Source organism: Diceros bicornis, chromosome 1, assembly GCF_020826845.1.
Source record: "Diceros bicornis minor isolate mBicDic1 chromosome 1, mDicBic1.mat.cur, whole genome shotgun sequence".
Lineage (NCBI taxonomy): Eukaryota > Metazoa > Chordata > Mammalia > Perissodactyla > Rhinocerotidae > Diceros > Diceros bicornis.
The window spans coordinates 2,813,312-2,841,169 of NC_080740.1; the positions used below are offsets into that span (position 1 = coordinate 2,813,312).

Consider the following 27,858-nt stretch of genomic DNA (forward strand, 5'->3'; position numbering starts at 1 on the left):
GCAAAACAGACTATCTTATAAAGAGGCTGTTGCTCCAGGTTGTTGTAAAAGTTTTAACTTTTCAAAATAGGACATCCTTCAAGAGTTAATAACTACTTTTGGTCAATATAATCATCACTATTAATATTTTTAGAACTTGAAAAATACTTTCATGATTCATCAATTTAAATTCTTGAGTAATATTTTCGTAAGTATTTAAACACGTTTTTCTAAGTTTTAAAGTTGCAGTCCATATTTTTCTCTTCTGAACAACAATTTTATTTTACTGAATATGATAGTTTAGTTGACTTAAGTCATTTTTTACCAAAAGTGTTAGGAAAAAAATATAAAGATTTAGCAGAAATTCAACTATTTTAAATTCTTAAGCATGATAGAAAACTTGTTAAAGGCTTATTTTCTTTTTCTTCATAATTGTTTAAATTACATTTATGTTAGTGCAGGATTTTTAAATTATTCATAGTGATGAGATGTGGGTCATGTTTCTCTTTACATTAAAAAATTACTCAGATTATGAATTTTTTCATAATATTTCAATTTTTTAATTAGGTGAAGAGTTAACAAAATCAAAGCCATCTGCTGCATCCAATGAGTAAGTTTCATGTTAAAATTTTGTTTTTAAATAGACTTTATTTTTTAGAGGCATTTTAGGTTCATAGCAAAAATTGAGTGGAAAGTACAGAGTTTTCACCTATACTCTCTGCCTCTACGTATGCCCAGCCTCCTCTACTGTCAGAGTCCCATACCATCAGAGTCCCCCGCTTGTTACAATTGATGAACCTACACTGACACATCAGTATCACCCAAAGTCCATGGCTTACATTAGGGTTCACTCTTGGTGTTGTACATACTATAAGTTTTGACAGATGGATAATGACATGTGTTCACCAATATCATAGTTTCACTGCCCCTAAAAAATCCTATGTCCTCTGTCTATTCATCCTTTCCTCCCCACTGCATTTAAATTTTAAGTATCCTTCTTTTGTCCTTTTTTCTAGAGAGTTTTATTATCTCTGCGGTTTCAATTTCAGTAGAGTGTTGTTAATCGTCCTGTTTTCTAAGCTGTGAAACACCATGTGGAGTTTTTGGTTGTTTTAAATTATTTCTCATTTGACAAAATATCTTTTTATAATAATTTTTTAAAAAAATCCATTTAACTGTATTTGGCCTCGGTGGCCTCACTACTTCTAAATAAATGATAGTATCCAAATACATACATGTCTGTATTTCAACTAGTTATTTTCATGGAAATTTTCTCACTTTTTCCTTCAATTTTTGCTAGGACCTTGTGAGATAAACTGTATACTTCATGAGCTTCAAAATGAGGAAGTCTCTCAATTAAGTTGTGTCAACCTTAAAAATAAAACAGCCAGTTATTTTACCAGCAAAACGAGTTTATTTGGGAATAGCCAAGGAATTGCAATTGAGGAAGTGCATGCTATGGCGGACCACAGGCAAATCCAACAGAGAGAGGACTGTTTTATAAAGAAGAAAGAGGAAACTAGGAGGGTTTGTTTTGAATGAAAGTCCATTGGAGAAAAGCAAGAGTTCAGGGTGGTGGTGGTTTCTCATTGGCTGAGTTGTTGGCATTGTCACTTTCTGTTTGGGATACAATGTACATTTCTTCCTGTAATTGACGATTTTTTCCTATTGACCACTTCTGTCAGGGTCTGTAATTGACTGTCTTTCCTTTAGCTGACCTCCAGTAGTGCTGCGTGGGAGCACCCCCTTCTGGCTTCCTAACTCCATTTTAAATGAGGTTTCCCTTTATTAATTTTTCACATTTTTCCCTCTTGATCAAGATCTTTCTCCTAAAGCATCGCTGATCAAGAGTTAGGTTCTCTGTGCATAGTGGTTTTGTCCCTTGGTGCCAGGAAGGACCTTTCCTTGTTGTCATGTATCATGTTGGAGGGAAAATCTATAGTGGTTGGAAACCATTTAGGCCATATTTGAGTGACAAGGAAGGCAAGGAAGGAGAAATTGCAGGCACCTCATATTCAAAGTCTATAGTTGTTGGAGGTCGTAAGCATCAGAAATCATTTCAAATGGTTGTGTTTACATCACCTTATTAGGTATGTTATATTTATAAAGGTTTGACAGGCAGTTGGTACAGAGTTTAAAAACAAGTACACAAAGCAAGATGAAGAACAATACAACAAGCCCAATTTGTATGATAGTTCTAAATGAGGAACCCAGACCTTGGGGTAACCAGCTGAAGAAATCAAAAGACAGTGGATTATTAGGTGAAATTTGTGTTAACCAGTGTGCTTGCGCTCTAATTCTATGTAATTGGATCTCTGCTTCCCCAGAGGTGTCTATCCATGTGCAACATGAGGTGTTTGTTACTGTAGCTGCCTAAAACTACCGTGGCCAACGAGTTAAGTGACTGTTGTTGGGTCACAACTGCTTTGGCCGTGGAATTGGCCATCTTTTTTTGTGTTAGGGAGAGATTCCTAATCATTTGTTCATTGCACTTACTCTGATCCATGGAAAGAAAGCTCTCCCTGCGGAGGCAAACCCAGAATCACACATGCCTCCTGGAAGTTCTTGTTTGAGGCAGTTTGAGGAATTTAGTGGAACTGGCCAATGAGAGGCGAGAGGCTTCTGATTGCTTATGCAGGGAAAACAGGGTGTGAATATGGCAAGGAAATTGGGAGGGGTTGTTTTGAACGGAAGTCCATTGGAGAAAAGCAAGAGTTCAAGGTTCTGATGGTTTCTCATTGGCTGAGTTACTGGGGTTGTTGGTCTCTGTTTGGGATACAGTGTACTTTCTTCCTGTAATTAATGATTCTTTCCTATTAATGGCTTCTGTTGAGGTCTGTAACGGCTGTCTTCCTGTTGATGACTTCTTTCTGTTGGAGTCTGTAATTGATTATCTTTCCTGTAATTGACCTTGAGTGGTGCTGTGTGGGAGCTCCCCCTTCTGGCCTCTTGACTCCATTTTTAATGAGGTTTCCCTTTATTTTCACAGTTGAAAAAGGAGAGGGCTAGAGGACATGTTGCCAGTTCTTCTTAAATAGAAAAAAATGTTTTAAGCCAGTGTTGCATGGGTTCTTCTTCACTTGTTTATCTATCAATAAGAATACTTTCTTTTAATGTTTTTTTTTTTGCATAAGTAAAAGTAGGCTTAATTAAATGGATTGTTTAAAATTATTTGATACTTTTGAAGCTAGGCACTAATTGAGCACAGTGGTGGTATTCATTTGATTTAGTATTTTTAAAGATACATTGTTTAGTGTTTTAAAACTTTGCTTTTAGGAATTTATCCAGATGTGATTCTGGGCTTTATCATAAAGGTGTAGTGTGCTTCCACGTAGGTGCTTGTTGAGATACTAGATGTGTGTTTATTGTAACATTTTCATAATAGTGGGCCTGTTTCCTAAGATTTTAAAAAAATAATGGCAGCTTTATACATTAAAATATCATTTTAATGGGTATTTTCTTTTTTTTTCCACACCTTAAATGTATTCAGTTTTTATTTGTCAGTCATACCTTAATAAAGCTGAAAAAAATAATTAAAAAAAAATAGGTGGTGGCAAAGGTCAGAGGTGCTTCAGGATCCTAGAGATTAGGCATCTTAAAAGGGGTATGACTAAAATGAAAAAGAAAGTCCCATAAAAGTTTGTATTAAAGAGCCAAGAGTTGAATCCTGAAAGTAACTAGTCCGGTGGATTCCAAGAGGTGAGTGGAGGGAAATCTTTGGTTATGTAGCATGTTGAGTTTTTTGAAACTAGAATGTTGATGCTCTTGATGATTTTGTCCGTAGTCTTGGTTCTCTCTCATCAAAAGGCATGTATGATCCAAACGTTTCTCCAGACCCCCTCAGAGACCCAGGCAGTGGATTGCCCAGGGAGAAATCTCGCCCATGGGTGCTAGACTGTAGTGATCAGGCCTTGAAAGTTTCTGTCAAGTCCTTGAGCTAGAACCACCATTCTGTACTTGAGAAGTACTTGAAAAAAAAAATCCTTTACCGTTTTTCTTCGTCTTTGAAAGTGTGTGGCCTTATAAAATTCCTACCTGGTTTCGTATTACTTAAGAAATTTTCTCTGCGAAACTGGGTGTGAAGTGTGGGTCAGCAGGCCTGGCGCTGTGTGGAGTTAAGTAGCTGTGGTCCTCAGGCAGCTCCTTAGACTCTCTGCTGGGCTTCGTCTGTAGAGCTGGAATCGTCGTTTCCGCTCTCACAGCCCCGAGACTGCTCAAGTATAACACGGTGCCGTCAGTGGGGCTTAAGTTTCCCTGCTCTCCCTTGCCAGCTTCATGTAATGTTACTGTGGGTTCTTCTTATAGCAGTTAACAAATATTGGTTTATTAAATCTGTTAAGTCTCTTAACATAGTCCGTTGGTAGAATATCCAACTTTTTAATCATATATTGAGCTGTTATAATTCTATGAAATAAAAATAAGTGACTGGATTTTATACTAATAAAATATTTCTTTGTTAAAATCCTTTTTTTTAAATGTTATGGTAGGAAAGGGACCAGTGATTTACTGGCTTGGGACCCCCTGTTTGGACCATCTCTTGATTCATCTTCTTCAGCTTCACTAACTTCATCATCATCAGGTAAAAAAATATATATATTTTTTCTTATTTTTAAACTGAGAAATGCAGTACTTTTTTTCTAATTGATTTATTCGTCACTTGTGTGTAGTACTTAATGATCAAAAAAATTTTCAACTTGTCCTCTTGATTATATTGCTAGATAAAAGTGATTTTAGGGGCCGGCCTGTTGGCACAGTGTTAAGTGTGCATGCTCCACTTCAGCTGCCCGGGGTTCACAGCTTCGGATCCCAGACTCGCCCCAACGCACCACTTGTCAAGCCATGCTGTGGCAACATCCCCTATAAAGTAGAGGAAGATGGGCACGGATGTTAGCCCAGGGCCAATCTTCCTCAGCAAAAAAGAGGAGGATTGGCATGGGATGTTAGCTCAGGGCTGATCTTCCTCACCAAAAAAAAAGTGATTTTATACTGGTTTCGTTAACTTAGCTTAAAGACCCTATGGTAAAAATTTATCAAACACTAATTTTTTTAAATTCATATATTTATTTCTTGGCATCATTTTCATATCAATGCCCAAATAATTCTTATTGTTTATAGATAATTCAACTGCATAGATGTGCATTAATGTAACCAGTCCTTTCTTGATGAACCTTCTAGTTACGTCTAACTTTCTAGTATTATGAACATCCATGGATATAACAAAGTTTGTGCACATGTCTCATAATATCCTTATAATAAGTTATCAGTGCAAGATTTATGAGTCACAAGATATGCCCATTGATACTTATTGCCAAACTGCTTTCCAGAAAGGCTTCAGCACTTCCCAAGCAATATGTGAGAGAACTTGATGAATGCTTTTTAGTTGTTTTGGCAAGAATATGTTAAGTTTCTCTTTTCTTCAAAATATAAAATCCCATTAGCCAACAATCAAAGCAGGCATCAAAAATGCATATTTAATAAAACAACTGCTTTTTAAAGCAAGAAAATAAAATCACTTTACGTTGATCTTCACCCTCCCTCCTCTGGGGTTTCAGAAATGCCGTCCAGTGTTTGGGGTTAAGGGAGTACTGGAATGGTGGGGCGAAACTTGAACTGATCAAGTTGCTGCCATCGCACTCTGCTAGGAGCTACGCACATTCATTTAACTTCACCTGATTAACTGCTGCATGAAGTCCTTTTTATTGTCCCTATTTTATTGATGAAAAAAGAAGAGCTCAGAGATGATCAAAAATTTCTCTAAGATCTCATAACTGGGAAATGAAGCATGGGTTCAAACCTGTATTTTACTAATTCTAAAATCTTTGTTCCATTCATCATACTCTGGCAGATTAACAAAACAAGCCATGTTGGAACATTTTACTATTAATAATAAAATAAACACTAGTATTTAAAATTAGACTGTTTAGAAACTAGTATTTTAAAAAACTATAAGTGGATTTTCAGCAACCTTAACCCAAAACAATTTGGAATTTTGAAAGGAAGGTAATCTGTCCCTAATACTTGTAAAACAGTGAGAAACAGTCAGTAGATAGTTGAGCTATTCTGAAGGCATTATAGCCTTTCTCAATGGGCATTTCCTACTATTTAGTTTAATAAAACTAACCTTACTAATAGAAAATAAGGAGAGTAATTGTACCAGAAAAACTGAAGTCGTTGTTAAGGTCTCTTTTTTGTTTAGTAAAAAAGTCAGAATGGTGTTTTGCTTTTAGAATGAAGAGGGTCCTGAGCAGTGTTTGTTATGTTGTTAATAGTCTTTTATGAATTATTTTTTTAAATCTTTAATAAAAATTTTCACATTACATCACAGAGGCTTTAGTTGTATAGAAGTTTCTCCATAACTCTGCCCTTTGTTTCTTGCTATTTTCTTTAGCACAATCTCTTTCTTTTCAAAAAACGTTTGCTTTTCCTCTTGCTACCTGTCTAAGGAATGTTTTGCCTGTATCACTTTCAACTTTAGGTAAAAAATGATGTATTTTCATTCAGTGGTCATTTGATGTTTAATAGCTAGGAAATGATAAGACATTTATTAACATTTTGCTATTTTTTAAATTCTTTTGGTATGCATTTTTAAACCTTTCTATCTAGTTTGAAAAATAATGTCATAAATTATTTTGCCCTTCAAAACATGTTAGTGATGTTGAAAAGAGGTAATTATTCTGTTATACAGTAATTATTGTCTTCACTTGAACAGAATATAATTATTGATCAAACTGATGAATACATTATTGTGATTCTCTTGTTTTGTGAAATTGTGAAATAGGCATTTTGTCTTAAATTTTCTTCCATCTCTTTGTGCAATGCACTTCTCCCTCATCTTAACATCTTACTCAAGTACCCATTTTCACATTTTATCAAGGTCCAGGTTGTCAGGTTATTCCCTGCTCTCATTTGTCCCTTTGAAAATCCTAATCCATTAGTGACCTTTCAGCTAAAGCAGTCTAAGAAAATAATTCCAACCATTCAGTTAATAACTGATATGTTAAACCTTCCAGTGTGGTTATATGTTTAAAAAGCATGCTTAGAACTTGGTACAGAAATAGGTTCAGTTGCCTCTTGTACCATGTAGACTGTAAATAAACATTTATATATATATATTTAAATTTTAATATAAATATCTCATACCTACGTCCCCTTTGATAAGTGCTAGTATAGACCATTTTTTCTCTGCCCATGGATTAATTGAGCACTTGTGCTCTGCAAAAATCCCATGAAGTTAACTTTTGAAAAATATTAGGCTGGTTTTTTATGTTAACTCCAGCACTGATTTGGTCTCTTCTACTTCCTATGACAGTTATAAGTTTTATCACTAGCCAGTCAGGCACTTTGTTGAGTAACACATGCACACAGCTCTGCCACTTTGACACTTTGTCAAATCTTTTTAGACTTTTAACAACTGTTAGAGTTGCTTTTTGCTCTTCTGGGCAAACAGGAATAATTCTGACTTTATATATTTTTGGACCTTCAATTTTACTCATGTATTTTAAGTTTCGTATGCTCATACTTATTTTCCTCATTTAATATAAAGTTTGAGCTCACGCTCTTGTTCCATGTATTATTAAAGTTTTCTAGTTTTGAGTAATTAAATTAACATTAAACTAAAACAAGATAACTATTTGGCTACATAGATTTATATTTTAGTTCTAGACTTGTCCTGTTGCTTCTAGTTTTCAGTTGCTTTCCTGTCCTTCAGCTGACCTTGAAGAGCAGAACAGGGACTCTACTTTCTCTCCCACTGATTTGTCTGGATGTATAATTGAATCTTGCCTTGAAACCAGGTCAGAGTCTGGGTCTAGAAAGCCTGTCACCAGACTCTTCCACTACCCTCTATGCTGTCCTGCTGTAACCACACCACCAGAGAGTACAGATAAAGTCTCCTTTTGCTTCATGGTTGCAAAGTCAGTGGATTTCCTTTACTGAGGAACTTGTTAGAATTACTCATTCCAGTGGAGCTCGGAAGGCATTCCAGAGATAGCATTGTAAAGCTGAAAATACCTTCGGGTTCCCTGATGCTTTGGATGAGAGATCTCCCAACAGCTGTATCTCGGAGGATCAAAGTGACCTTTGCCATATTACCTGTCCTGAAAAATTACTGACAGAAGAAGCTAACAGTGCTGCTGATTTTCTTCTGCATCTTCGTCATTGCTTCTGGATGCTAGAATAGTCTCTGCCTTTGTTCAGATAAAGAATGGTATGGGAAACACGCGTTGTCTGTTCCCCTTAGTTAATGTCAGAGGGCAGATCTAGATTAGCTCTTAACTTCTTCGCTTTTGTACTTCACAGGTCACTTCATATTTCTTGAAATACTGCAGCTAATAGACATTTCTTAGAAGTGAGCTCCACCTCTACCATCACCACAAAACAAAACACAATCAAGACACTTAAACATGTCAACTGTTGCAGTAGTCTCCTTCAGAGGCTTCTAGATCTATGCAGATAGATTCATTGATAATTTATAAGTTTATGGTTAATTTATAATTAGTACATTCTTTTATAAGCAGGGGTATTAATAAGTATCATTATTAGAGTTCCTCAAAAAGCGACTTCTGATTATTTGAAGGAGCTGAACTCACCCCTTTTAGCAGGCTTGGTTTGAGTCAGTCTGAATGCCATTTGGACAAGCCACTTGATCAGTAATGAAGCTTCAGGTGTAAATGTCTCTGCTGTGTTAAACTCTCTTACAAGCTTGAAATAACTTGAGTATTGGTCAGTGCTGGTTTCTTTGGTAATGGACGTATCTTTAACGTAAATATGTCATAGCACAGGGAAGTGTTATGGTCCTCCAGTTGGTGCACGTTTCTTCCCATGTACAGCTTAAAGTAGGAGCGCAGCATGGCAGAGCTGGCGCTGACCAGAAGACGGCAGCAGGCTTACAATCGAAACTTGATTTCTTAACAGCTCTTTACAGTTTTCTTGAAGCAACCTGAACTGTGCTTGCATCTTTTATCCCTTCATAGGACACGAGTTCTAAATGGTTCTAAACCCCCACACGTTTGTTTTCACGCCTGTGTGACTACCTTTTCCTGTAGGTCTCTTCCTGCCACCTCCACGCTCCTTCCTGTCATGCCTCCATTCCTCCATCGCTGACCAACGGTCCTCAGCTTTACTGTTTGTTTCCCCATGTATATACTTAGGCCCATTCATATATTTTTAACTTTGCGTATCTGTAATGTATGGAACTTACTGAAATATATTTCTTCCCATCCATGTTATATCAGTCTGAATTGTCGCCCTATCTTTAGAATGGACCAGAGGGATTTGGAAGTCATTTTAATTAGTTAATTTAAAGATGATTTAAACATATTTGCTTCCATTCTTCATGCTTGCTTTGATTATGCTAATACATTTGTAACTTTTGATGATGTACACTTGAATTTCATTCATTAATTTCTACCATGAAGAGAATTATTTTTATTAGGAATACTGAGGTTAGTATGTTCTGATTTTAAAAATTGTAAAATTTGCAAATGGTGTTGAAAAACAGTGAATGCTAAATTTTTATAGGATTTAGGAAAAGTTAACATACTATTTTCTATATGCACCAAAAATTAATTATAGTGATTTGGGGAAATTTTTTTAGTAAACTAATAAGATATTTTTAATACTTTTAATTATCATCACAAAAAGTGTTACAGTGTGGTTCAACTTAAAAGTTAAATTACAAGTTTAAGGTAAGTGTTTTATTTAGAGTTCATGTTATTATTCTGAAGGTGTTGCTTCAAAGGCTTGGTCTTGCATTTCTGTCTGTAAAGTAGACATATTGGCAATAAACTAAAAACCATGGCCTTAAATTGCTTATTCACACTGGATAGTTTGTCAGATTTAATTTTTTATATGTGTAAATATTTATATGTATAATATAATTATTATATAAATATATTTATATTATATAAATATATAGATATAATTATATGTATGAATAATTAAAACAGGAATACAATTTATATTTTGTGTGTCAGTTTTATTGAAAAGTTAGTGCTTTTTTTTTTCAGGAACATTATTGGTAGCTTTGAAAAAAGCCTACTTGATAGATTCGCAGTATTTCAACAAATATCTATAATTACATTAAAAAAAAAAACCTCCTGAAAAATGAGTTTTGAATCCTTTGAATCCTAACAGTTCCTCTATAATAGAATGTCTTTATGTAAGGATTGCTACATACTAATGATTTTCTTCAAATTCTCTTTTCCCTCACCAGCCAGGCCCACAACTCCTCTTTCTGTAGGCACCATTGTCCCACCTCCAAGGCCAGCTTCCAGACCAAAGCTTACTTCAGGCAAACTCAGTGGGATTAATGAAATAGTATGTACTCAGGTGTTGTGTTTTTTTTTTAAATTATAACTGTTTTGATTTAAGATGCAAATGGTATTTTTCTGTATGCCCCTTTACAGTTAATTATTGCTGTTTTCTACTCTAGTCTTCAGAGTATAGAAAAGTTTCCCGACAATACATCCTTCACTCCCCCTTATTACCTCACTGGTCACACCTGTGGAGCAAGACATCATTCAGGAGGAAAGAGGCTTCCTGAGAAAGTTGGCACATTATAAAAATACCCTTCAATACCCATTGTTTGATATTAAGAAGCAATTTTCATCTAATTCTGCCTAAAACCAATATTAAGGAAGACGTGGTGGCCTGTTCTTCAGCCTTAGAAGTATACTGCCAGGGGAGTCCTGGAGGGCATCTAGCCCAGCTTTCTTATGTTATACATAAGGAAACTGGCATTTACATCACTTAGTTGACATGTAAAAGTACATATTGCTTTTGGAAAAAAACATTGGTCTTCAAAAGTTGTCAGATAATGAAAGAAAATCCATGGGTTCTATTCAGAATGAGGCTTTCCCAAACCAGTCTTCTTGCCTCCAATCTGTTCTTCTTTGCCTCATCTTTTATACTAATTGCCAAAATTAAATTTCTAGAAGTCAAGTTTAATCCTCTTTTTCCCCTGATATACATCTCCAGTGGTTCTCCATAATCTGTGTGGTTCAACTTCTTAGCCGAACGGACAAGGCTCTTCATGAAGTTGCCTTAGCAACCTGCGTTACCAGACTGACTGTCCACCTTTCTCCTCTTTGCAACCTAGTTTCTGGCCACTCGAAACTGTCCACTCTTCCCCACACACGTCGTGCTCTTTCACCCGTGTCTTCTTCTTGTGCTCCCTCAGTTTTCTGTGTAGGAAACTGCCCTCTTTGTTTACCACCCAGCTAAATATCACTGCTGTGGTAAAGCCCTCTTTGATCATTGCTCTGCTAGTGGATTTAATCATTCTCTTCCGTACACCCATATACTCTGCTCATATTTCTCTTAGTGCACAAATCATATTGTACATATTTTCTTTGTGTGTGTTTCCCTTACCAGACTATGCTTTAGCCAATTTCATATCCTTAATACTTTGCATAATGCCTGCCACACGGTACACAGTTAGAAAATGTGTCATGAATAAATGAAAAGGCTTGAGCACCAAGTGTTGAAATAGTAATGTCTTTCTTTTACCCCCTATCCGAATGAACAGACTTGGTAGAAGTGAAATGAAAGACTAACAAGCTGCCAAGGACGTTGTTATTATTTAAGTAATATAAAAATTTCTGTATCTTAATAACATGAATTTTTTCCTGATTACAAAAGCAAGGCATGATCATGTTGTAAAATTTGGAAAATAGAGAAAACAGAAAATAAAATTCCTTCTATATTTCACCACCCAGAGATAACCACTGTTAATATTTTTATACGTAGCCTTTCATTATTTTTTGAACATGTAAATATTTATCCAGAGGCAGTAAAATATGGTTGTTAAAAGCACAAGCTTATTAGCCACTAATTACCTGAGCAGCATAGGCAAGTTATTTATTTAGAGTCTCAGTTTCCTTATGGGTAAAATGGGTTTAATGATAATAGGTTGTTGTGAGACTTAAGTGAGTTAATATATGTAAAACACTTAGAATAGTGTCAAGTGCAAGTAATTGCTCAAAAAAGTTAGTTACTATGAATGGTATCTGTGTGTTTTTAAATAAAAGGTCATACCTTCCATATTTTTTATTCTTCACTTGGAAATATTTGGGGAAATGTCTTTTTATATCATGAATTATTCCATAGTTTTAAAACTTCTTTAAAGAATCCTTTGTCAAATAATCTTAAGTTGTAAGTCTGCTAAGTAAAAGTGGGGACTTCTGTAGTTGAGTCCATGGCATCACCTTTCACTGTCTGCCGTAGCCTTGAGATGTTTCTAGAAACCATTCTCTGAGGGCTTTAGGGAGTACCATTTGAAGTGGCTGTAGAGCATAAATACTCTATCTTCTATGCCATTGTCAACATTAAATTTCCAAAAGTTTTTAGAAATTTGATTGACATTTAGTTTATTTCCAAGTTTTCATCATAAACCATGTCTTAATGAATATCCTTATGTTTACTTCTTTGCAGACATTATTTCCTTAGTAAACATTTTAAAAGTGAAATCCATGAACTAAATGGTGTGTACATTTTTAAGACTCTTGATGATTATTGCTGTATTGCCCATCAGAAAGGTTGTGCTGATTTGAATTTTCTCCAGCTGTACATTGGAGTGCCCTTTTCCTTGCATGCTTGTATGTGCATTTTTCTGGAGAGAGGGCTCATACCTTCACTTCTGAGGGTCTATAACCACATCCTCCCCAACTCCTACAGAGAACCCCTTATTGTTCGAGAGCAGTGGTTCTTGAAGTGTGGTCCCCAGACCAGCAGCGTTAGCGTCACCTGGGAACTTGGTAGAAATGCCATTTCTCTGGCTCCAACCCAGACAAACCAGAAATTCTGGAGAGTGGCCCAGCAATTGTGTTTTGACAGGCTCTCCAAGGGATTCTGACATGTGCTAGTGTTTGAGAACCAATGTTTTTATGTAGTGCTAATAGAAATATAGTGCAAGCAACATATATAATTTTAAATTTTCTGGCAGCCACATTAAAAAAGTAAAAACAGCAAAATTAATATATTTTATTTTACTCAGTATATAAAAATACTGTCATTTTAACATGTCATCAATATAAACATTTTTGAGAGTTTGTGTTCTTTTTGTGTGTATGCTAAGTCTTCAAAATCCACTGTGTATTTGACACAGCTCTTCTCAAATTTGAACTAGCCACATTTGAATTGCTAGTGGCTACTGTACTGGACAGTGCCATTCTAAAATAAAAGAAAATCACTTGAGAAAAGAGCTGTTTTTGCCTTTTCCTCAAAAATTGTAAAATTTACATTCTAAATTGTAAAAATGATATTGATCATAAGGCCATGTTGCCACAGGAGAAGTGTCCCCTCCAGTAGTTGATCAAGACTTTTTTCAAGCTGGTAAGTTGCAGATCAGCTATTGAATTTAATACTTGTTTGGCCTCGTGTTCTGCACCACCTCCGTCTGTATACATTCACAGCTGCATTTTTATATCTTGCTATATTTTTTCAACTTACTGTCCGGAATAATGAGTCATCAAAAAGCCGTTCTCTGGACCTAATAGTTTAAAAATAGTTAATTGGGGTGGGAGGCAGGGGTTTACTAATTGTAAAACACCCTGGGCAGTATAATTTTTATAAAAGTATATCTCTGTAAATTTATATTCCTGCAGTGGAGAGTTGACTAATTTTAGTGGACAAATGCTTATAGGATTTTGTTTTTGCCTTTTGCTTTTCACGTCTCTCAGATAACTGAGGACAGGAGCAGTATCTTTCTTGTTTGCTGCTGTGTATCTAGTCCCTAACCCATGGCCCGACACATAGTAGGCCCCAAATCAGCCTCGTATTCACTTAATACTTTAATAAGCAGGAAAAGGTTATTTTTAGTTAAGCTCAATATGCCCTATTTTAGAAAGTGAAACACCTCAGGAAGGGTTGCTGACGTAGTATTAGGACAGTTAGGAATGTGGAAGGAAAAAAATCCATTCACCAGGGTCAAAGATGACTGAATTGGAGTTCTGTTTTTCATATTTATTTTTATGTTTAACTAGAAAAGGGTGAAGACAGTAAAATTAAGATTTTCTCAAACCTCTGTATGGGGTGAACTTTCTGAATGAGGAAGCGTTATAAGGGATTGTAAAGGAAAATGTGGACAGATTTGTAAACACCAAAAGTAAAGGGCCTGCAATATTTAGAGAGAAAATATTTGCAGCAAATAAAGCAAAGGCTTAGTGAAAGCTCGTGTAGTGCAGACCTCCCAGAACTAAATCAGGCAAAGCTAATTCAGACAACTCATAAAAGGGAAAATGCCACTTTTATTTTTATCTATCAAATTAGCTAAAAGGTTTTAAAACTTACTATTCTTCCTTCTTCTAAGGCTCATCCATTCGTTGCTGGCAAGGGTGCAGAGAAATATTCTCTTACACTTACAGGGACAGGGTGAGGTGAATAACCCTTTTGAGAAGCAGTTTGGCAGTATGTATGAAAAGCCTTCATGCTATTTAATAATTTAACTTCTGCGAGTCTGTCTTAAGCATACTTTCTGAAATACAGAAAGTGTTTTACAAAGATTCTCTTGACAGCATTATTTTAAAAGAGCATTTTCAGCTCTTAATATATTCTTGAAAATGATTTGACCTATGGCATCTAATTGTGAGTTATAAGAAACACAAATTTGGTTTAGTATGTTACAATTAATCTTAGCTGATACCTAAAAATCTTTTCTGAGGAGGAGGAGTTGTTTTAGCATTTTGATAATAACTTTTTGTTTTTAAGCCTAGGCCGTTCAGCCCACCTATAACTTCCAGTACCAGCCCACCTCCTGCTGCTCCTCTAGCCCGGGCAGAAAGTTCTTCCTCCATCTCATCTTCTGCTTCATTAAGCGCTGCCAACACTCCAACAGTAGGTGAGTGATTGTCATCGATTACATGTGAAAGTATGGTCAGGCCGAATGTTCTTGTTTTGTTTAGTTTTTAATGGACTGGTGAAGAATTTAAACTGTAGAAATTTTGGTTTTTTGGAAACACATCTGGCATTATCAAACTAGCCACATTTTCCTTTTCTTTTTCACAGTTTATATTATCTGAATAGGAGAATTTTAACCATGGTTAGCATTGTTAAGAACAATGCTATTTATTTATTAAATAAAATATTATTATAATATTATATATTATAAAATATTATATAATATATAAATTATATCATATAAAAATTAAATAAAATATTTATATTTACAGTGTAAATAGTTGACCAAAATATAATGCAGTTCTTTCTACTGTGAACTGATACTTTCATTCCAAAGAAAGTTTGTTTTGAAAACAATTAATTCACAGAAAGAAAGGGTTTTTGTGCTTGCAATATATTATATTTTTATGCAAATATTTAAATCATAAAGATTTAAAGGTGGATATTAGGGCATAGCTGTATAAACCTAAACCTCACCAAAAAAGTCCAGTATTTTATTACATCTAGATTCTGCTGGAGTTTTTTCTGTCATCACCTTTATCCAGTTCTTCCTACGAATTCTTATTACTTTTCTAACCCACTGTTAGTGTCATAAACAAAGCAAAAGCCACTTACTTAAGCAAAGCAGCTGTGTTTTGGGAGCAACAGCTTCTCATCAGAATTATAGCTGTCCTCATTGCTGCTGCTTCTGAGTGGCACGGAGTTTATTCTTGGCAGTGCCAGTCACTGCGTTACACTAACTGAGCCTACTTCAGTAGTGCTCAGGTGGGGTCCTCGGACCTGCAGCATCTGTCTGTGTCATTTAAGAACTTAATAGAAATCAAAGCTTTTAAATCAGAAACTCTGGGAGTGGGGCTGACAGTCGTTGAACAGGCCTTCCAGGTGATTCGGATGCAGGCTAGGTTTGAGAATCACAGCCTTAATTAAGCTGATTTGATTATGTCCAATTTGATTTGTTAAAACTCACACAGGAGAAATACATCCTGTGTGTGTGTGGCCGTTGTAAAAATGGCGTAAGTGATATAAGCTAAAATGAGATAAAAAATGATTTGATTTCTAAATGTGCGAACATGATGTTACCCTCTTAGTTTATATACCTTCGTGAACAAAGCATTTTTCCCACCTTTTAACTTTATGTAAACAGAATATATCTAATAAGTTTGTCTTTTTGTTTGCTGTAATGAGCACTTTATTCTTATATTTTTGTTTGTACTGTATATGTGGTTTTGTTAATTTTTGTTTCCACAGAATCTGTATGTTAGTCATAAAAAACATAGATGGGTCCTATTAGAAATCAGGCAGGTGGTCTGGGTAACCAAAGTTAGCTTCAGTTCTTTTCCATTATCTTGTGATGGAAACTCTAATTTGGATTGAGTTGCTACATATTTGTTTTTGGTTTGAGCCAATGCTGGCAATAGGAGAACCACAAGTAGGTGACAGTGACGATACAGGCAGGGTGTTATGTGGATTTTGTTCAGCGAAGGTTCTTTAAATTCACCTAAAAAGATGTTTATTTATTATGATGTTTATTCAGCTGTTTAGATTTAAGTTTTTGGTTCTTCTTGTTTCTTGAAAATATTTTCTTTTCCTGCAATATTTTGTTTTATTTAAATATAATAGAAGATGATAATTTGATTGGGACACTCTCTGAAATTGAAAAGCACTGTGAGACTTCACAAGGTATTGTATCAAAAGCAAATGTATGTGTTGACTAATGATCCTAAAGCATATCTAAAATACTTGATCTAATTTTTCCTTTTCCAGCAATGTACGGTGTCTCAGAAATCAAGAATAACTCTAAGGTTTAACTGTCTCAATTTTGTACTAATTATGTCCAGTATATAGGATCCATTGATATCAAATCCCCAATTATAAAAACATACAATATTTGCATTATCTTCTATCTCCCTACTCTTCTCTTCTCAACTTTAAGAAATATCAGTACCTCTAAAGCTATCAGAACCAGAGAAAAAGTGATTAGAGAAGAAGCAGAAAGAATGTCAGTTCAAAAAAATTGTAATATCTAAACTACCAGAGCAAAGGCTGTCATATGAAAACCACACATCTAGTGAGCTGAAATTAGAGGCACAGAGGTAGGAAACAGTTGGGAGTGAGCCTCTGTTTTTGCTCCTGAGCTGAAAGGAATTCCACAGAAATATCCATTGATTGTTACAGGAAGGTACCCCTTACTTACTTTAACTTTATAAGCTTTCTGCATTTTCAAAACATACAGTTGTTTAAATGTGGAACAATTAAACCAAAATTGGAACGCATACTATCCTTATAAAGAATACAAGAATTTTTTTATTTTTAAAAAGTGATTTATTCTGTACAGTATAAATTTAGTTAGAGACTTAAGTACGTATTTCTTATGTCAAACACTTTTTGAAGAATGCATATGCAATATGATCTTGAAAACAAAAATAGAAAATACAAAAGGGGAAATGCCAAAATGCTGAGTGGCTTTTGAGTTTTTTCCCTACTTTCCAATACTTTATTTGCCAATACTTCAATAATGGGCATAACAATTTACAGGGAAACTTTCAAGAATTGTCATTTTATTTACTCAAATTGAATAATTGAAAAGAATAGCTTTGTAGGTTTCTTTTGATTTTTTAACATCAAATCAGTAGCAGACACTGTGTATTTAACCCATTTGTGTAGGTTACATAAGAGAAAAGATTAATGTCATATTTAAGAGAATATAATTTCCTTTAATAAAAAGATTATTATAGCCTTCATCTTTCTCTGAAAACTTTCCTGAATTTCTAGTGACCCTCTAGTTTAGAACAATATATTTTTTAAAGAGCTGATTGAACTAATTTAGAGTTACAGTGAAATTTTCCCAGTGCACAAACATATATTTGCACAGTTGTAATCAGTGAACTTATACTCAGTCTGCTTTTTTCACTTAACATTTCCTTATTCACATCCCCGAAACTACTGCCTCTTGATCACGCCCTTATCTTTCACTTCTCTTACCTAATCCAAACTTGAATCCCTGCCAACAGTCGTGTTTCTCTTCCATCCAGGATCCACTCTGTGTTCAGAATGATATAACTAAATGAAAAATGTAATCATGTTTCTCTTAAACATTTTCAGCAGTTTTTAGTGCCAAAAGGATAAAATTAAAGGTCCTCCATGCCTGATCTGGGTCATAAACACTTCTCCAGACACATCTTCATGTCCTTTCATCATTCCAGCCCATACGTCACCACAAAGTATGCTCTCGCTTTGCAGAACTATTTGTGGTTCAAAAAAGGCACCGTTTTTTATGGCTCCTTAGCAAAGTGTCTGGCACATATTAGTGGTTAGTAAATGGTAGCTATTATGATTTTGTGAATAAATTTTTATATTATTGAGTTTTTTATTTTCATGTGAAATTTTAAATTGTCTTATTTTGGGGGTTACTTTTCTCACTGGCTTTGAAGTAGCATTTCTTATTTCCATGTATTTTTAATCACTGAGCTATTTTTCTAAGTATGAAGAACTTTCTAAAGCAAAATTCCTTCCAAATCTCGAATACCACAAAATCTTCCTGGCCTCTAAAGGCTAACAAAAGATCTTTCTCACTATTCGTAGGATCTCAGTTTAGTTGTGAGGCAGAGAAAGCCAGTACTGATTCTTGTCAGAATTAATACTCCAGGTACCTCAAAAGGAACTCAGTCTTTCACTGTAGGTAATCACATCTGAAATAAAAATATTGATGGCTATGAACATTGTGTAGCATTTATATAACACAAGCATACATTCAAATTTCAGAGATATATACATGTTAACCTAGGTTATTCATTTTTTTAATTTAAAAGCACTGAACTTGGGGCTGGCCCGATGGCTGTGGCATAGCAGTTAAGTTCTCACATTCCACTTTGGCGGCCCAGGGTTCATTGGTTTGGATCCTGGGCATGGACCTACTCACTGCTCATCAAGTCATGCTGAGGCAGCGTCCCATGTAGAAGAGCTACAACTCTACAACTATGATACACAACTATGTACTGGGGCTGTGGGGAGAAAAAAAGGAAAAAGAGGAAGATTGGCAATGGATATTAGTGCAGGGGCAATTTTCCTCAAAAAAAAATAGTTAAAAAAAAAAAGGAATGCCAAACTTAAAAAAAAAACACTGAAATTTATATGATTTGACTCTAAAGTTGTCTTATCTAAGTGAACTTTATGTCAGGAATGTGTTATAAAAAATGTTATTAGTCATATTTATTGAAGCAAGGGAATATGGGAATGTAATGTACACATCGGACAAAGAAGAGGTAAAAGAGAATTATAATGGTAGTGTATGAAACATGACACTACTCAGTTAGAAATGGCTAATGGATAGAAATAGCTTAAGTACAAAAACCCAGTTTAATGCCCTGAAGTATGTGATGGGTAGAACCTGAAAGAATTTTGTATCTGAATGGGTTTGAAGCCATGTTTTGGTAATTTTAGCTCTTCAGCTGAAAGGCTTTTTCCTTCTGACATTCGTTAACTCAACCCTTTGTAGCATTCCATTTTAAAGAAAAGTCAATGTGACATGTTTTCCTGATTTTTTTTTTTTTTTTGGTCCTGTGTATTATGTTTCAATTTGACTTATACTATATTTCTTAACCTCCAGATTTATACTTGGGGCATCATTGAAACCAGTAATAGAGTCATTTGTGACAAGCTAACATTGTGAATCTACCTGTCTTGGTATTAAATAAATGTCTTTCTGTAGGATTTAACAAATGAATTGTATGTATTCTAGGTGTGTCACGAGGTCCCAGCCCTGTCAGCCTTGGAAATCAGGACACCTTACCTGTGGCAGTCGCCCTTACAGAATCTGTTAATGCCTACTTTAAAGGAGCAGACCCCACCAAGTTAGTTTTAAAAAGATACACGTATGTGTGTATGTACATGCATGTGTGTGTGTGTGTTGTGGGGAGAGGGAGCTTGGTGGTAAATTTTAAGAGTTTGATTCTGTATAGATTAGGGTTTTCTATTATTTGTTTACCTGCTTTTTGCTATCAAATATAGTCATTTAGGAATTGTCCTTCAAATTAAAAAAATCACTATAATCAGCAGTAGTGATGGCTTTTCCCCATTTTATTTACTTTCTTGTTTAGCCTTTATGACCAGTATGACACATCTGTTGGTTGACATATGTGTAGAGCAGGATGATGGCAGCTGACCTAGATAGAACTCTGAATCTTGGCCTGATGTATATTTTGGTGAAAGTGTGACGTTTGCAATGGAGACTTAGAATGCATGTTAAAATACAAGACTCTTGGAGGATTAGTTTAACCTCCTTCTTTTAAGAAAATGATATTTGGGTGAATGACCACTCCTACTTTTCATACATAACATTATTCATTCAACATACATTCATTCATCAAATATTTGAGCGCTTACTATGTGTAAGACTGTTAGAAGCTTGTGTTATTGTGAGAGAAACAGTTTATTAGTTTTCTCTCATGTTAATGCAAGCTCTGGAGAGAACTTTGTTTTGTTTACTAAAGTATCCTCAGCGCTTATAACAGAGTCTTACACATAGTATATGCTCAAATATTTGATGAATGAATGTATAGTGAATGAATAATATTATGCATGAAGAGTAGGGGTATTGATAATGCTGTGAAGGAAAATAAACCAGGGTAAGTGGATAGAGAATTACAGTAGAGGGCTACTATTTTAGATTGAATCATCAGAGAAAACCTTTTTGAAGTTAATTGAAACAGATGCTTGAAAGACATTGAGGGGTAAGCCATGCAGATCGCTGAGGGAAGAGCATTCCAGTGAGAGTAAGGGCCTGAGGTAGAAGCATGCTTGGCATATTCAAGAAAAAGAGAGAAACGTGTCACCGAGTAGGAGTGAGCAAGGAGGGAGCTGTCAGAGATAAATCCATGGAGGGGCTAGGTCAGTCGGACACTGGAGACCAGGATAAGGAATTTGGAATTTATTTTGAGTGAGATGAGAAGCCAGTGGAGGCTTGTGAGCAGAGGAGTGATGAGGTTACTTATATTTTTGAAGAAGCACTCTGGCTACTGTATGGAGAATAAACTGGAAGGAGCCAAAGTAGATGCAGCATTGTCAAGATTTGCTGAGAGAGTAGATTGCTAAGTTTGAAGTACTTGTAAGACAACTTAGTGGAAATGTTGAGTTGATAGTTGAATACATGATTCTGGAGTGTGGGGCATAGGTACAGGCAAGAGAGAAAATATTTAGAAGTTATTAATTTGTATATAATACTTAAAGCCAGAGGCTGTAGGGAGTAGAGAAGAGACCTGCTGAGAACTAAGTCCCGTGCCCCTCCCACGCCAGTGTCTAGAAAACAGGAAGACGAGAATGATCCAGCAGAGGAGTTTGAGACAGCAAGCAACAGGAGGTGAGGAGAGAACCAGTAGAGCAGTGTCCCAGAAACTAAGTGAATAAACCCTTTCATGAAGGAAGGTGTGAAACTGTTGACAGGTGAAGAAAAATTGACCATTGACAAATATGGAGGTCATTGGTGACCTTCACAAGAGTAGTTTTAGTGGAGTGGTGGAGAGGAAAGCCTGACTGGAGGGAGTTCAGGAGCAGGAGATGATGCAAGTATAGACAGGCGTGTCTGGAGAGGGCAGATGTAGACAACTCTTTGAGGATGTTTTGCTCTAAGTGGAAGCAGAGAAATGGAGTGGCAGCAGGAGAGAGGTGGTAGAATGAGAGGAGAGTTTTATTTTAGTTTTTGTGTTTTTTAAGGATAATACACATTTCAGCATGTCTGTATGCTAATGGGAAAAAGATCCAATGTTTGTGGAAAATATTGAACCTGCAGGAAAGAGGGGACAGTTGCATGAGTGAAGTCCTTCAGTATGTAAGAGGAGATGAGCATCAGTGCAGAAGCGACAGGATTGGCCTTAGGTTCATAGACTGATCATCTGTTCCAAAAGGAGGGAAGGCAGAAGCAATGGGCACAGAGTCAGGCAGATTAGGAGTTTAGTAGTGAGAGTATGAGGAAGTTCTTTTCTGGTTTTATATCCTCGGTAAAATTTAAAGTCAAGTCATGGGCTGTGAGTTGGGGGAGGGAATATTGCAGGTTAGAGGAGAAAGGAGAAGGTATGAAAAGAGTTTGGGAATGGAACAGAATTGCCAGGTAACACGAAGGGGCCCAGTGGAGAGCTTTGGCGGGATGGTTGTATGTTCCTCTCTGGTCACGTTCAGCTGTGGAGATGCAGGTGAGGAGCTGGGTTCAGCCAAGACTGTGTTCTGCCAGCCAAGCGCAGGCAAGTGAAAGAGGAGCGAGGGAGGGTTTATGCAGAGGGCTGTGTGTCGTGAGGGGCCGGGAAAGCCCCAGAGGGGGAAGTGAGGATGCGGAGAAAGGAGTGACGCTTAGGGAAGAAAGTGGTGGGAAGAATGAATCGTGGAGGTTTTCCTGAGGTTGGGAGTTGCTGGAGGTGCAGCACTAGACAGAAGAAGTTGGAAAAATAGGAAGTGGCGATTAGATGAGGTTAGAGGAGTGGGGAGTCTGCAATTGAGATTGTGGAGGCTACAGCATGGCTGAGGTGGGCTAGAAGACAGGACCATTGGGGCTGAAGGGCCTGAAGAACTAGGTGATCAGAGTACTGAAAGGATTATTGTTGAAAGGTGTGGATATTGAAATCACTGAAAATTGTGACAGGAGTAGTGGTGCAGAGACAGACTGACAGTGACTGAGATTTTCGGAAAATGAAAGGCAGTGTTGAAGATGACTTGACAGGGATGGGGTAGCGAGTAGTACAGTCTGATGGTACAAGTTTCAAAAGAAGAGGGTGGTTTTTTAGGAAGGAAGAAGGAATGTAGAATTGGAAGAGACAATGAGGAGCAAAGAAGACATCTACACGGCCACTGTCAGGCCCAGTGCTGTGGGCAGTTTGGAGGGAAAAATATCTACACCTGGGGATAGTGTTACCAGGGAAGCAGTGACCTTACAGCACAAGCAGGGGATGGTTGCAGCACACAAGTGGAGGAACTTTGTTGGTGTGCTTGCATTTGTGTTGGGAGTTTAATTCTAGGAAAAGATGATGCTAGATGAGGATGCCATTTCACATAGAATCATGTTTTATAATTGAATTGGAAAAATAATGCATCCATAATTATGATAAAAGGCTTTTTGTGTGTGTGTGTATAAAGTCCTTTTTAAACCAAATAGGCTTTAATGGAGATTAAAGCACCTTATTTAAACCATTTAAATTTTTCCAAATCCCCAATTTCAGGTGTATTGTGAAGATCACTGGTGACATGACAATATCATTTCCAAGTGGAATTATTAAAGTCTTCACTAGCAATCCGTCTCCAGCTGTGCTGTGCTTCAGGGTGAAAAATATCAACAGACTAGAGCAGATTCTTCCAAATGGACAACTTGTGTTCAGGTTTGTGTACTTTTGCTTGGAAGGTGAAACTTCTTTTTAAGAAATTTTTCCTTCTTGGAAGCAATAATAATTCAATTTGAAGATAATACCCAAATTATTATGATTAAACAGCCTTCTGCTGTCTTGTTTTGTTTTTGGTGGTAGTGGTGGTAGTTTTTGTTATATCCTTCTCTGCTGTCATCCTCTCATCTTGCAGGCAGGTTCTGCTCCGGTTCCATTCTTTATCCCCTAACTTTGGTTTTCCCGCATCCCACCTTTTGGTTCATTTCTACTAGTCTTTCTCAGGTCACCAAATTACTACCCAGAGGCAAACGATAAAGATAAGTTAAATAAAATAACAAAAATATTTCTTATACATACAGTGATCCATCACAGTGTGATTCTAACACAAAAGATTTTTGGATGAACATGCAAGCTGTTACTGTCTACCTCAAGAAGCTATCAGAGCAAAATCCAGCTGCTTCTTATTATAATGTAGATGTATTAAAGTATCAGGTGAGTGTCATATCATTGTAAAAATCTTAAATTAAAATAGTAACAAATAGAATCTTACAGATCATTAAATGAGTAATATGTCATGGCCAAATGAGGTTCATTCCAGGAATGCAGGGATATTTCAAAATCAGAAAATCTGTTAATAAGTCTATGGAGATTTTGACCAATTTTGATCAAATTCATCATCTATTCCTGATTAAAATACTGAATAAATGAATGTGTCCTTAACCTGAGAAGACCGGCAGCATCTGTCTTAATAATGAAATTCCTAAAGCAATCAGTTCAAGTCAGGAATGGCAAAGATGCCCATTATTTCTGTTAGTGTATAAGATTTTTCTGTATGTGTTAGTACAGTTAGACAAGAGAATAAGAAGTAATAAATATTGGCAAGGAGGGACCAAAATTATCATTATTTACAGGTGATATTTATATTCCTGGAAAACTCAAGGGACTCAATTGAAGAACTATTTGATATAGGAGAATTTAGTAAAGTGGTCAGTTTAAAAACTAATGCAAAAATTAATAGCTTTCAAAACAACTAGTTAGGAAAACTAATGGAAAAAAATATTTACAATAAAATAACTAATGAGAACTGGAGAGGTAGTCCAGGATGCTGAGTAAGAAGGTCCTGAACTCACCTCCTCCCACGGATGTGCCACGTCTGCAGCAACGTATGGGACGATTCCTTCTGAAAAGACCTGAGAACTTGCTGAACAGCTCCTTCACATTGGTAAATGAGAAAAGGGCCACATGAAGGCGGGTAGGAGCGGCTGAGACATGGTCTCACCATAAACCCCACCCCTGGTGTGGTGACCCACATTTGGGAGGAAACTCACAAACCCAGAGTTTCTCCCTGAGGTGCAGAGTGTTCATACCCCACGTCAGGCACCCCAACTTTTAAGACCTGCACCTGAGAGATGAGCCCCCAAAATGTCTGGCTTTGAAAACCAACAGGGCTCACGTCTATGAGATTCAAAGGGCTGAGTGGTCTGAGTTAGGGTTCTTAAAGGGCTTGCGCGCACACTCACCCCAGGGCCCAGCACAGAAGTATCTGCTTGAAAAGCGCCAGACTTTATGTGAAACAGAATCATTTGCTAACCTTAAAGCATCAGCGTGAGGGGCAGGGACCTGTTGGGATTCTCTCCAGGGACAGAGGGCTGGCAGTGCCATTTGCGCTCTCCCCCCACCTTGCTGAAGCCGTGGTGCCACGTTTCTTTACCTCAGTGGTGCCGTCGTCTTCTCCCGCTGCCTCACTCCCAGCACCAGGATCTCCCAGCTTTCACACACGGTTGGGGCCCTGGTTTTTGCCCCTGCAGCCCACGGGACACCCCTTGATCACCTGGCTCTGGAGGCCAGAGGGCCTTGCGTTCCTGGGTCCCACGGGGCTGTAACAATGGGAGAGAGATCTTGGCAGGTGACCACCCCCAGGGCATGGGACAGAGACTGAAACACCCTCTGTTTACTTGTCCTGGGGCATCAGCCTGAGGGGCAGGCTTCAGGCTCAGCCCACATCTAGGGGCTATGGAGGTGCTTGCAGAGAACTGAGGTTGGGGGACACCATCTTTGTGCTGTCCCTCTGCCTCAGGCTAGCTCACTGGTATCTCCCAGAAAGGAGCTTATATACTTGTCTGGAGCCCTGATTTTTCTAACTGCTGCCAGGGGACCCCTAGATTGCCTGGCTCTGGCAGCCAGCAGGGCTTGTACTTGGGCTCCCACAAGACTGTATATGTTAGCATACTTTAAAAGCTGTGGCCTGAGGGTCTGGCTTCCAATCAGCCTGAATCTAGGTGCTGACTGAGATCCTCCCCTTTGGGACACTGACAGGTCTTGGAACACCCTCAACAACTGGGAGCCACTAAAAATAAAATAGGCTGCTTGGACAATCAAGAGAGTTTGAGAGACAACCAAGAGCTAGGGCAGAGTTGAATGATAAGGTTCATCGCCTACACAAGGCCACTCCTTCAAGGCTGGGAGGGGTGGCTATTTCATACAAAGCATAGAAATCAACACACAGAATCAAGCAAAATGAAACAAGAATATGTTCTAAACAAAAGAACAAAGAGAAAACCTTAGGAAAAAACCTTAGTGACAACAGAGACAAATGATTTATCTGATAAAGAGTTCAAAATAATAGTCATAAAGATGTTCACTGGACTTGGGAGAAGAATGAATGAACACAGAACTTCAACAAAGAAATAAAAAATATAAGAAAGTACGAAATAGAAGTCACAGATCTGAAGAATACAATAACTGAACTGAAAAATACACTATGCTGAGGGTTTCATCAGCAGGCTGGATGAAGCAGAGGAAAGAATCAGTGAACTCAGAGAGAGGGCAGAGGAACTCATCCAATCAGCAGCAAAAAGAAAAAGAAATTTTAAAAAGTGAAGATAGCTTAAGGGATTTATGGGACAACATCACATAGACTAACATTCACATGAGAGGGGTCCCAGAGGGAGAAGAGAGAGAGAGAAAGGGGGAGAAAACTTATTTGAAGAAATAAAGGCTGAGAAGTTCTCTAACCCAGGAAAGGAAACAGACATCCAGATCCAAGAACCCTAGCGAGTTCCAAATAAGATGAACTCAAAGAGACCCACATTAAGACACGTTATAATTAAAATGTCAAAAGTTAAAAAGACAGAATCCTAAAAGCAGTGAGAGAAAAACAAATTGTTACATACGTGGGAACCCCCATAAGACTATCAGCAGATTTTTCAGCAGAAATTTCACAGGCCAGAAGGGAGTGGCATGATATATTCAAAGTGCTGAAAGAAAAAAACTTCCAGCCAAGGATACTCTACCCAGCAAAGTTATCATTCAGAATTGAAGGAGAGAGAGAATTTTCCAGAAAAGCAAAAGCTAAAGGAGTTCATGACCACTAAACCAGCCTTACAAGAAATGTTAAAGGGACTTCTTTAAGCTGAAAAAATGGGCACTAATTAGGAATAAGAAAGCAAATGAAAGTATAAATCTCACTGGTATAAAAGGTAAATATATAATAAAGGTAGTGGATTAATCACTTATAAAGGTATTATGAAGGTCAAATGACAAAAATAGTAAAAAGAACTAAAGCTACAATAATTAAGGACTACATAGATAAAAAGATATGAAATGTGACATCAAAAACATAAAATGTGATGGGAGGAGAAAAAATGTAGAGCTTTAAAATGCATGCAAACTTAAGTTATCATCAACTTAATATAGACTGTTATAAATATAGGGTGTTATATTTAAGCCTCATGGTAACCACAAAGAAAAAACCTGTAGTAGATACACAAAAGATAATGAGAAAGGAATCTAAGCATACTGTTAAAGAAAGTCATCCAACCACAAAGGAAGAGAGCAAGAGAAGAAGAAAGAAACAGAGGAACTACAAAACTGCCAGAAAACAATTAACAAAATGGCAGTAAGTACATACCTATCAATAATTACTTTAAATGTAAATGGACTAAATTCTCCAATCACAAGACTTAGAGTGGCTAAATGAATTAAAAAACCAAGACCCATATATGTGGTGCCTACAAGAGATTCACTTCAGATGTAAGGACACAGACTGAAAGTGAAGGGATGGAAAAAGATGTTCCCTGCAAATGGAAACCAAAAGAAAGCTGGGATAGCTTTACTTACATCAGGCAAAATAGACTTTAAAACAAAGAGGTGTAATAAGAGACAAAGAAGGGCATTACATAATGATAAAGGGGTCAATCCAACAAGAGGATATAACATTTGTAAATATTTACGTACCCAACATAAGAGCACCTAAATATATAAAGCAAATATTAAAAGACCTACAGGGGGAAATAGGCAACAATACAATAGTAAGGGGCTTTAATAACCCACTTTTATCAATGGATAGATCACCTAGACAGAAATCAATAAGGAAATATTGGCCTTAAACAACACATTAGGCCAGATGGACTTAACAGATATATCAGAATATTCCATCCAAAAGCAGCAGAATACACATTCTTTTCAAGTGCACATGAAACATCATCCAGGAGAGATCATATGTTAGGCCACAAAACAAGTCTTTTTTTTTTTCTTGGTGCGACAGGCTGATTTTTTTTTCACGGACAGTTAGTGGTAATTTTAGATTGCTACATATATTACAGAGTCATACTTTCCACCCATA

At 36.8% G+C, this 27,858-nt stretch overlaps 1 protein-coding gene across 2 annotated transcripts in view; it reads left to right on the forward strand.

The window, feature by feature from the left end:
- Positions 1-27,858, forward strand: part of FCHO2 (FCH and mu domain containing endocytic adaptor 2) — a 118,112-nt gene that overhangs the window by 71,951 nt on the left and 18,303 nt on the right. For both annotated transcript variants that reach the window (XM_058559826.1, XM_058559914.1), the window contains exons 16-22: positions 547-589; positions 4,467-4,558; positions 10,193-10,296; positions 14,686-14,815; positions 19,613-19,724; positions 23,076-23,231; positions 23,594-23,726. In XM_058559826.1, the coding sequence (XP_058415809.1) occupies positions 547-589; positions 4,467-4,558; positions 10,193-10,296; positions 14,686-14,815; positions 19,613-19,724; positions 23,076-23,231; positions 23,594-23,726 (770 nt within the window). The remainder of the gene's footprint in view (positions 1-546; positions 590-4,466; positions 4,559-10,192; positions 10,297-14,685; positions 14,816-19,612; positions 19,725-23,075; positions 23,232-23,593; positions 23,727-27,858) is intronic.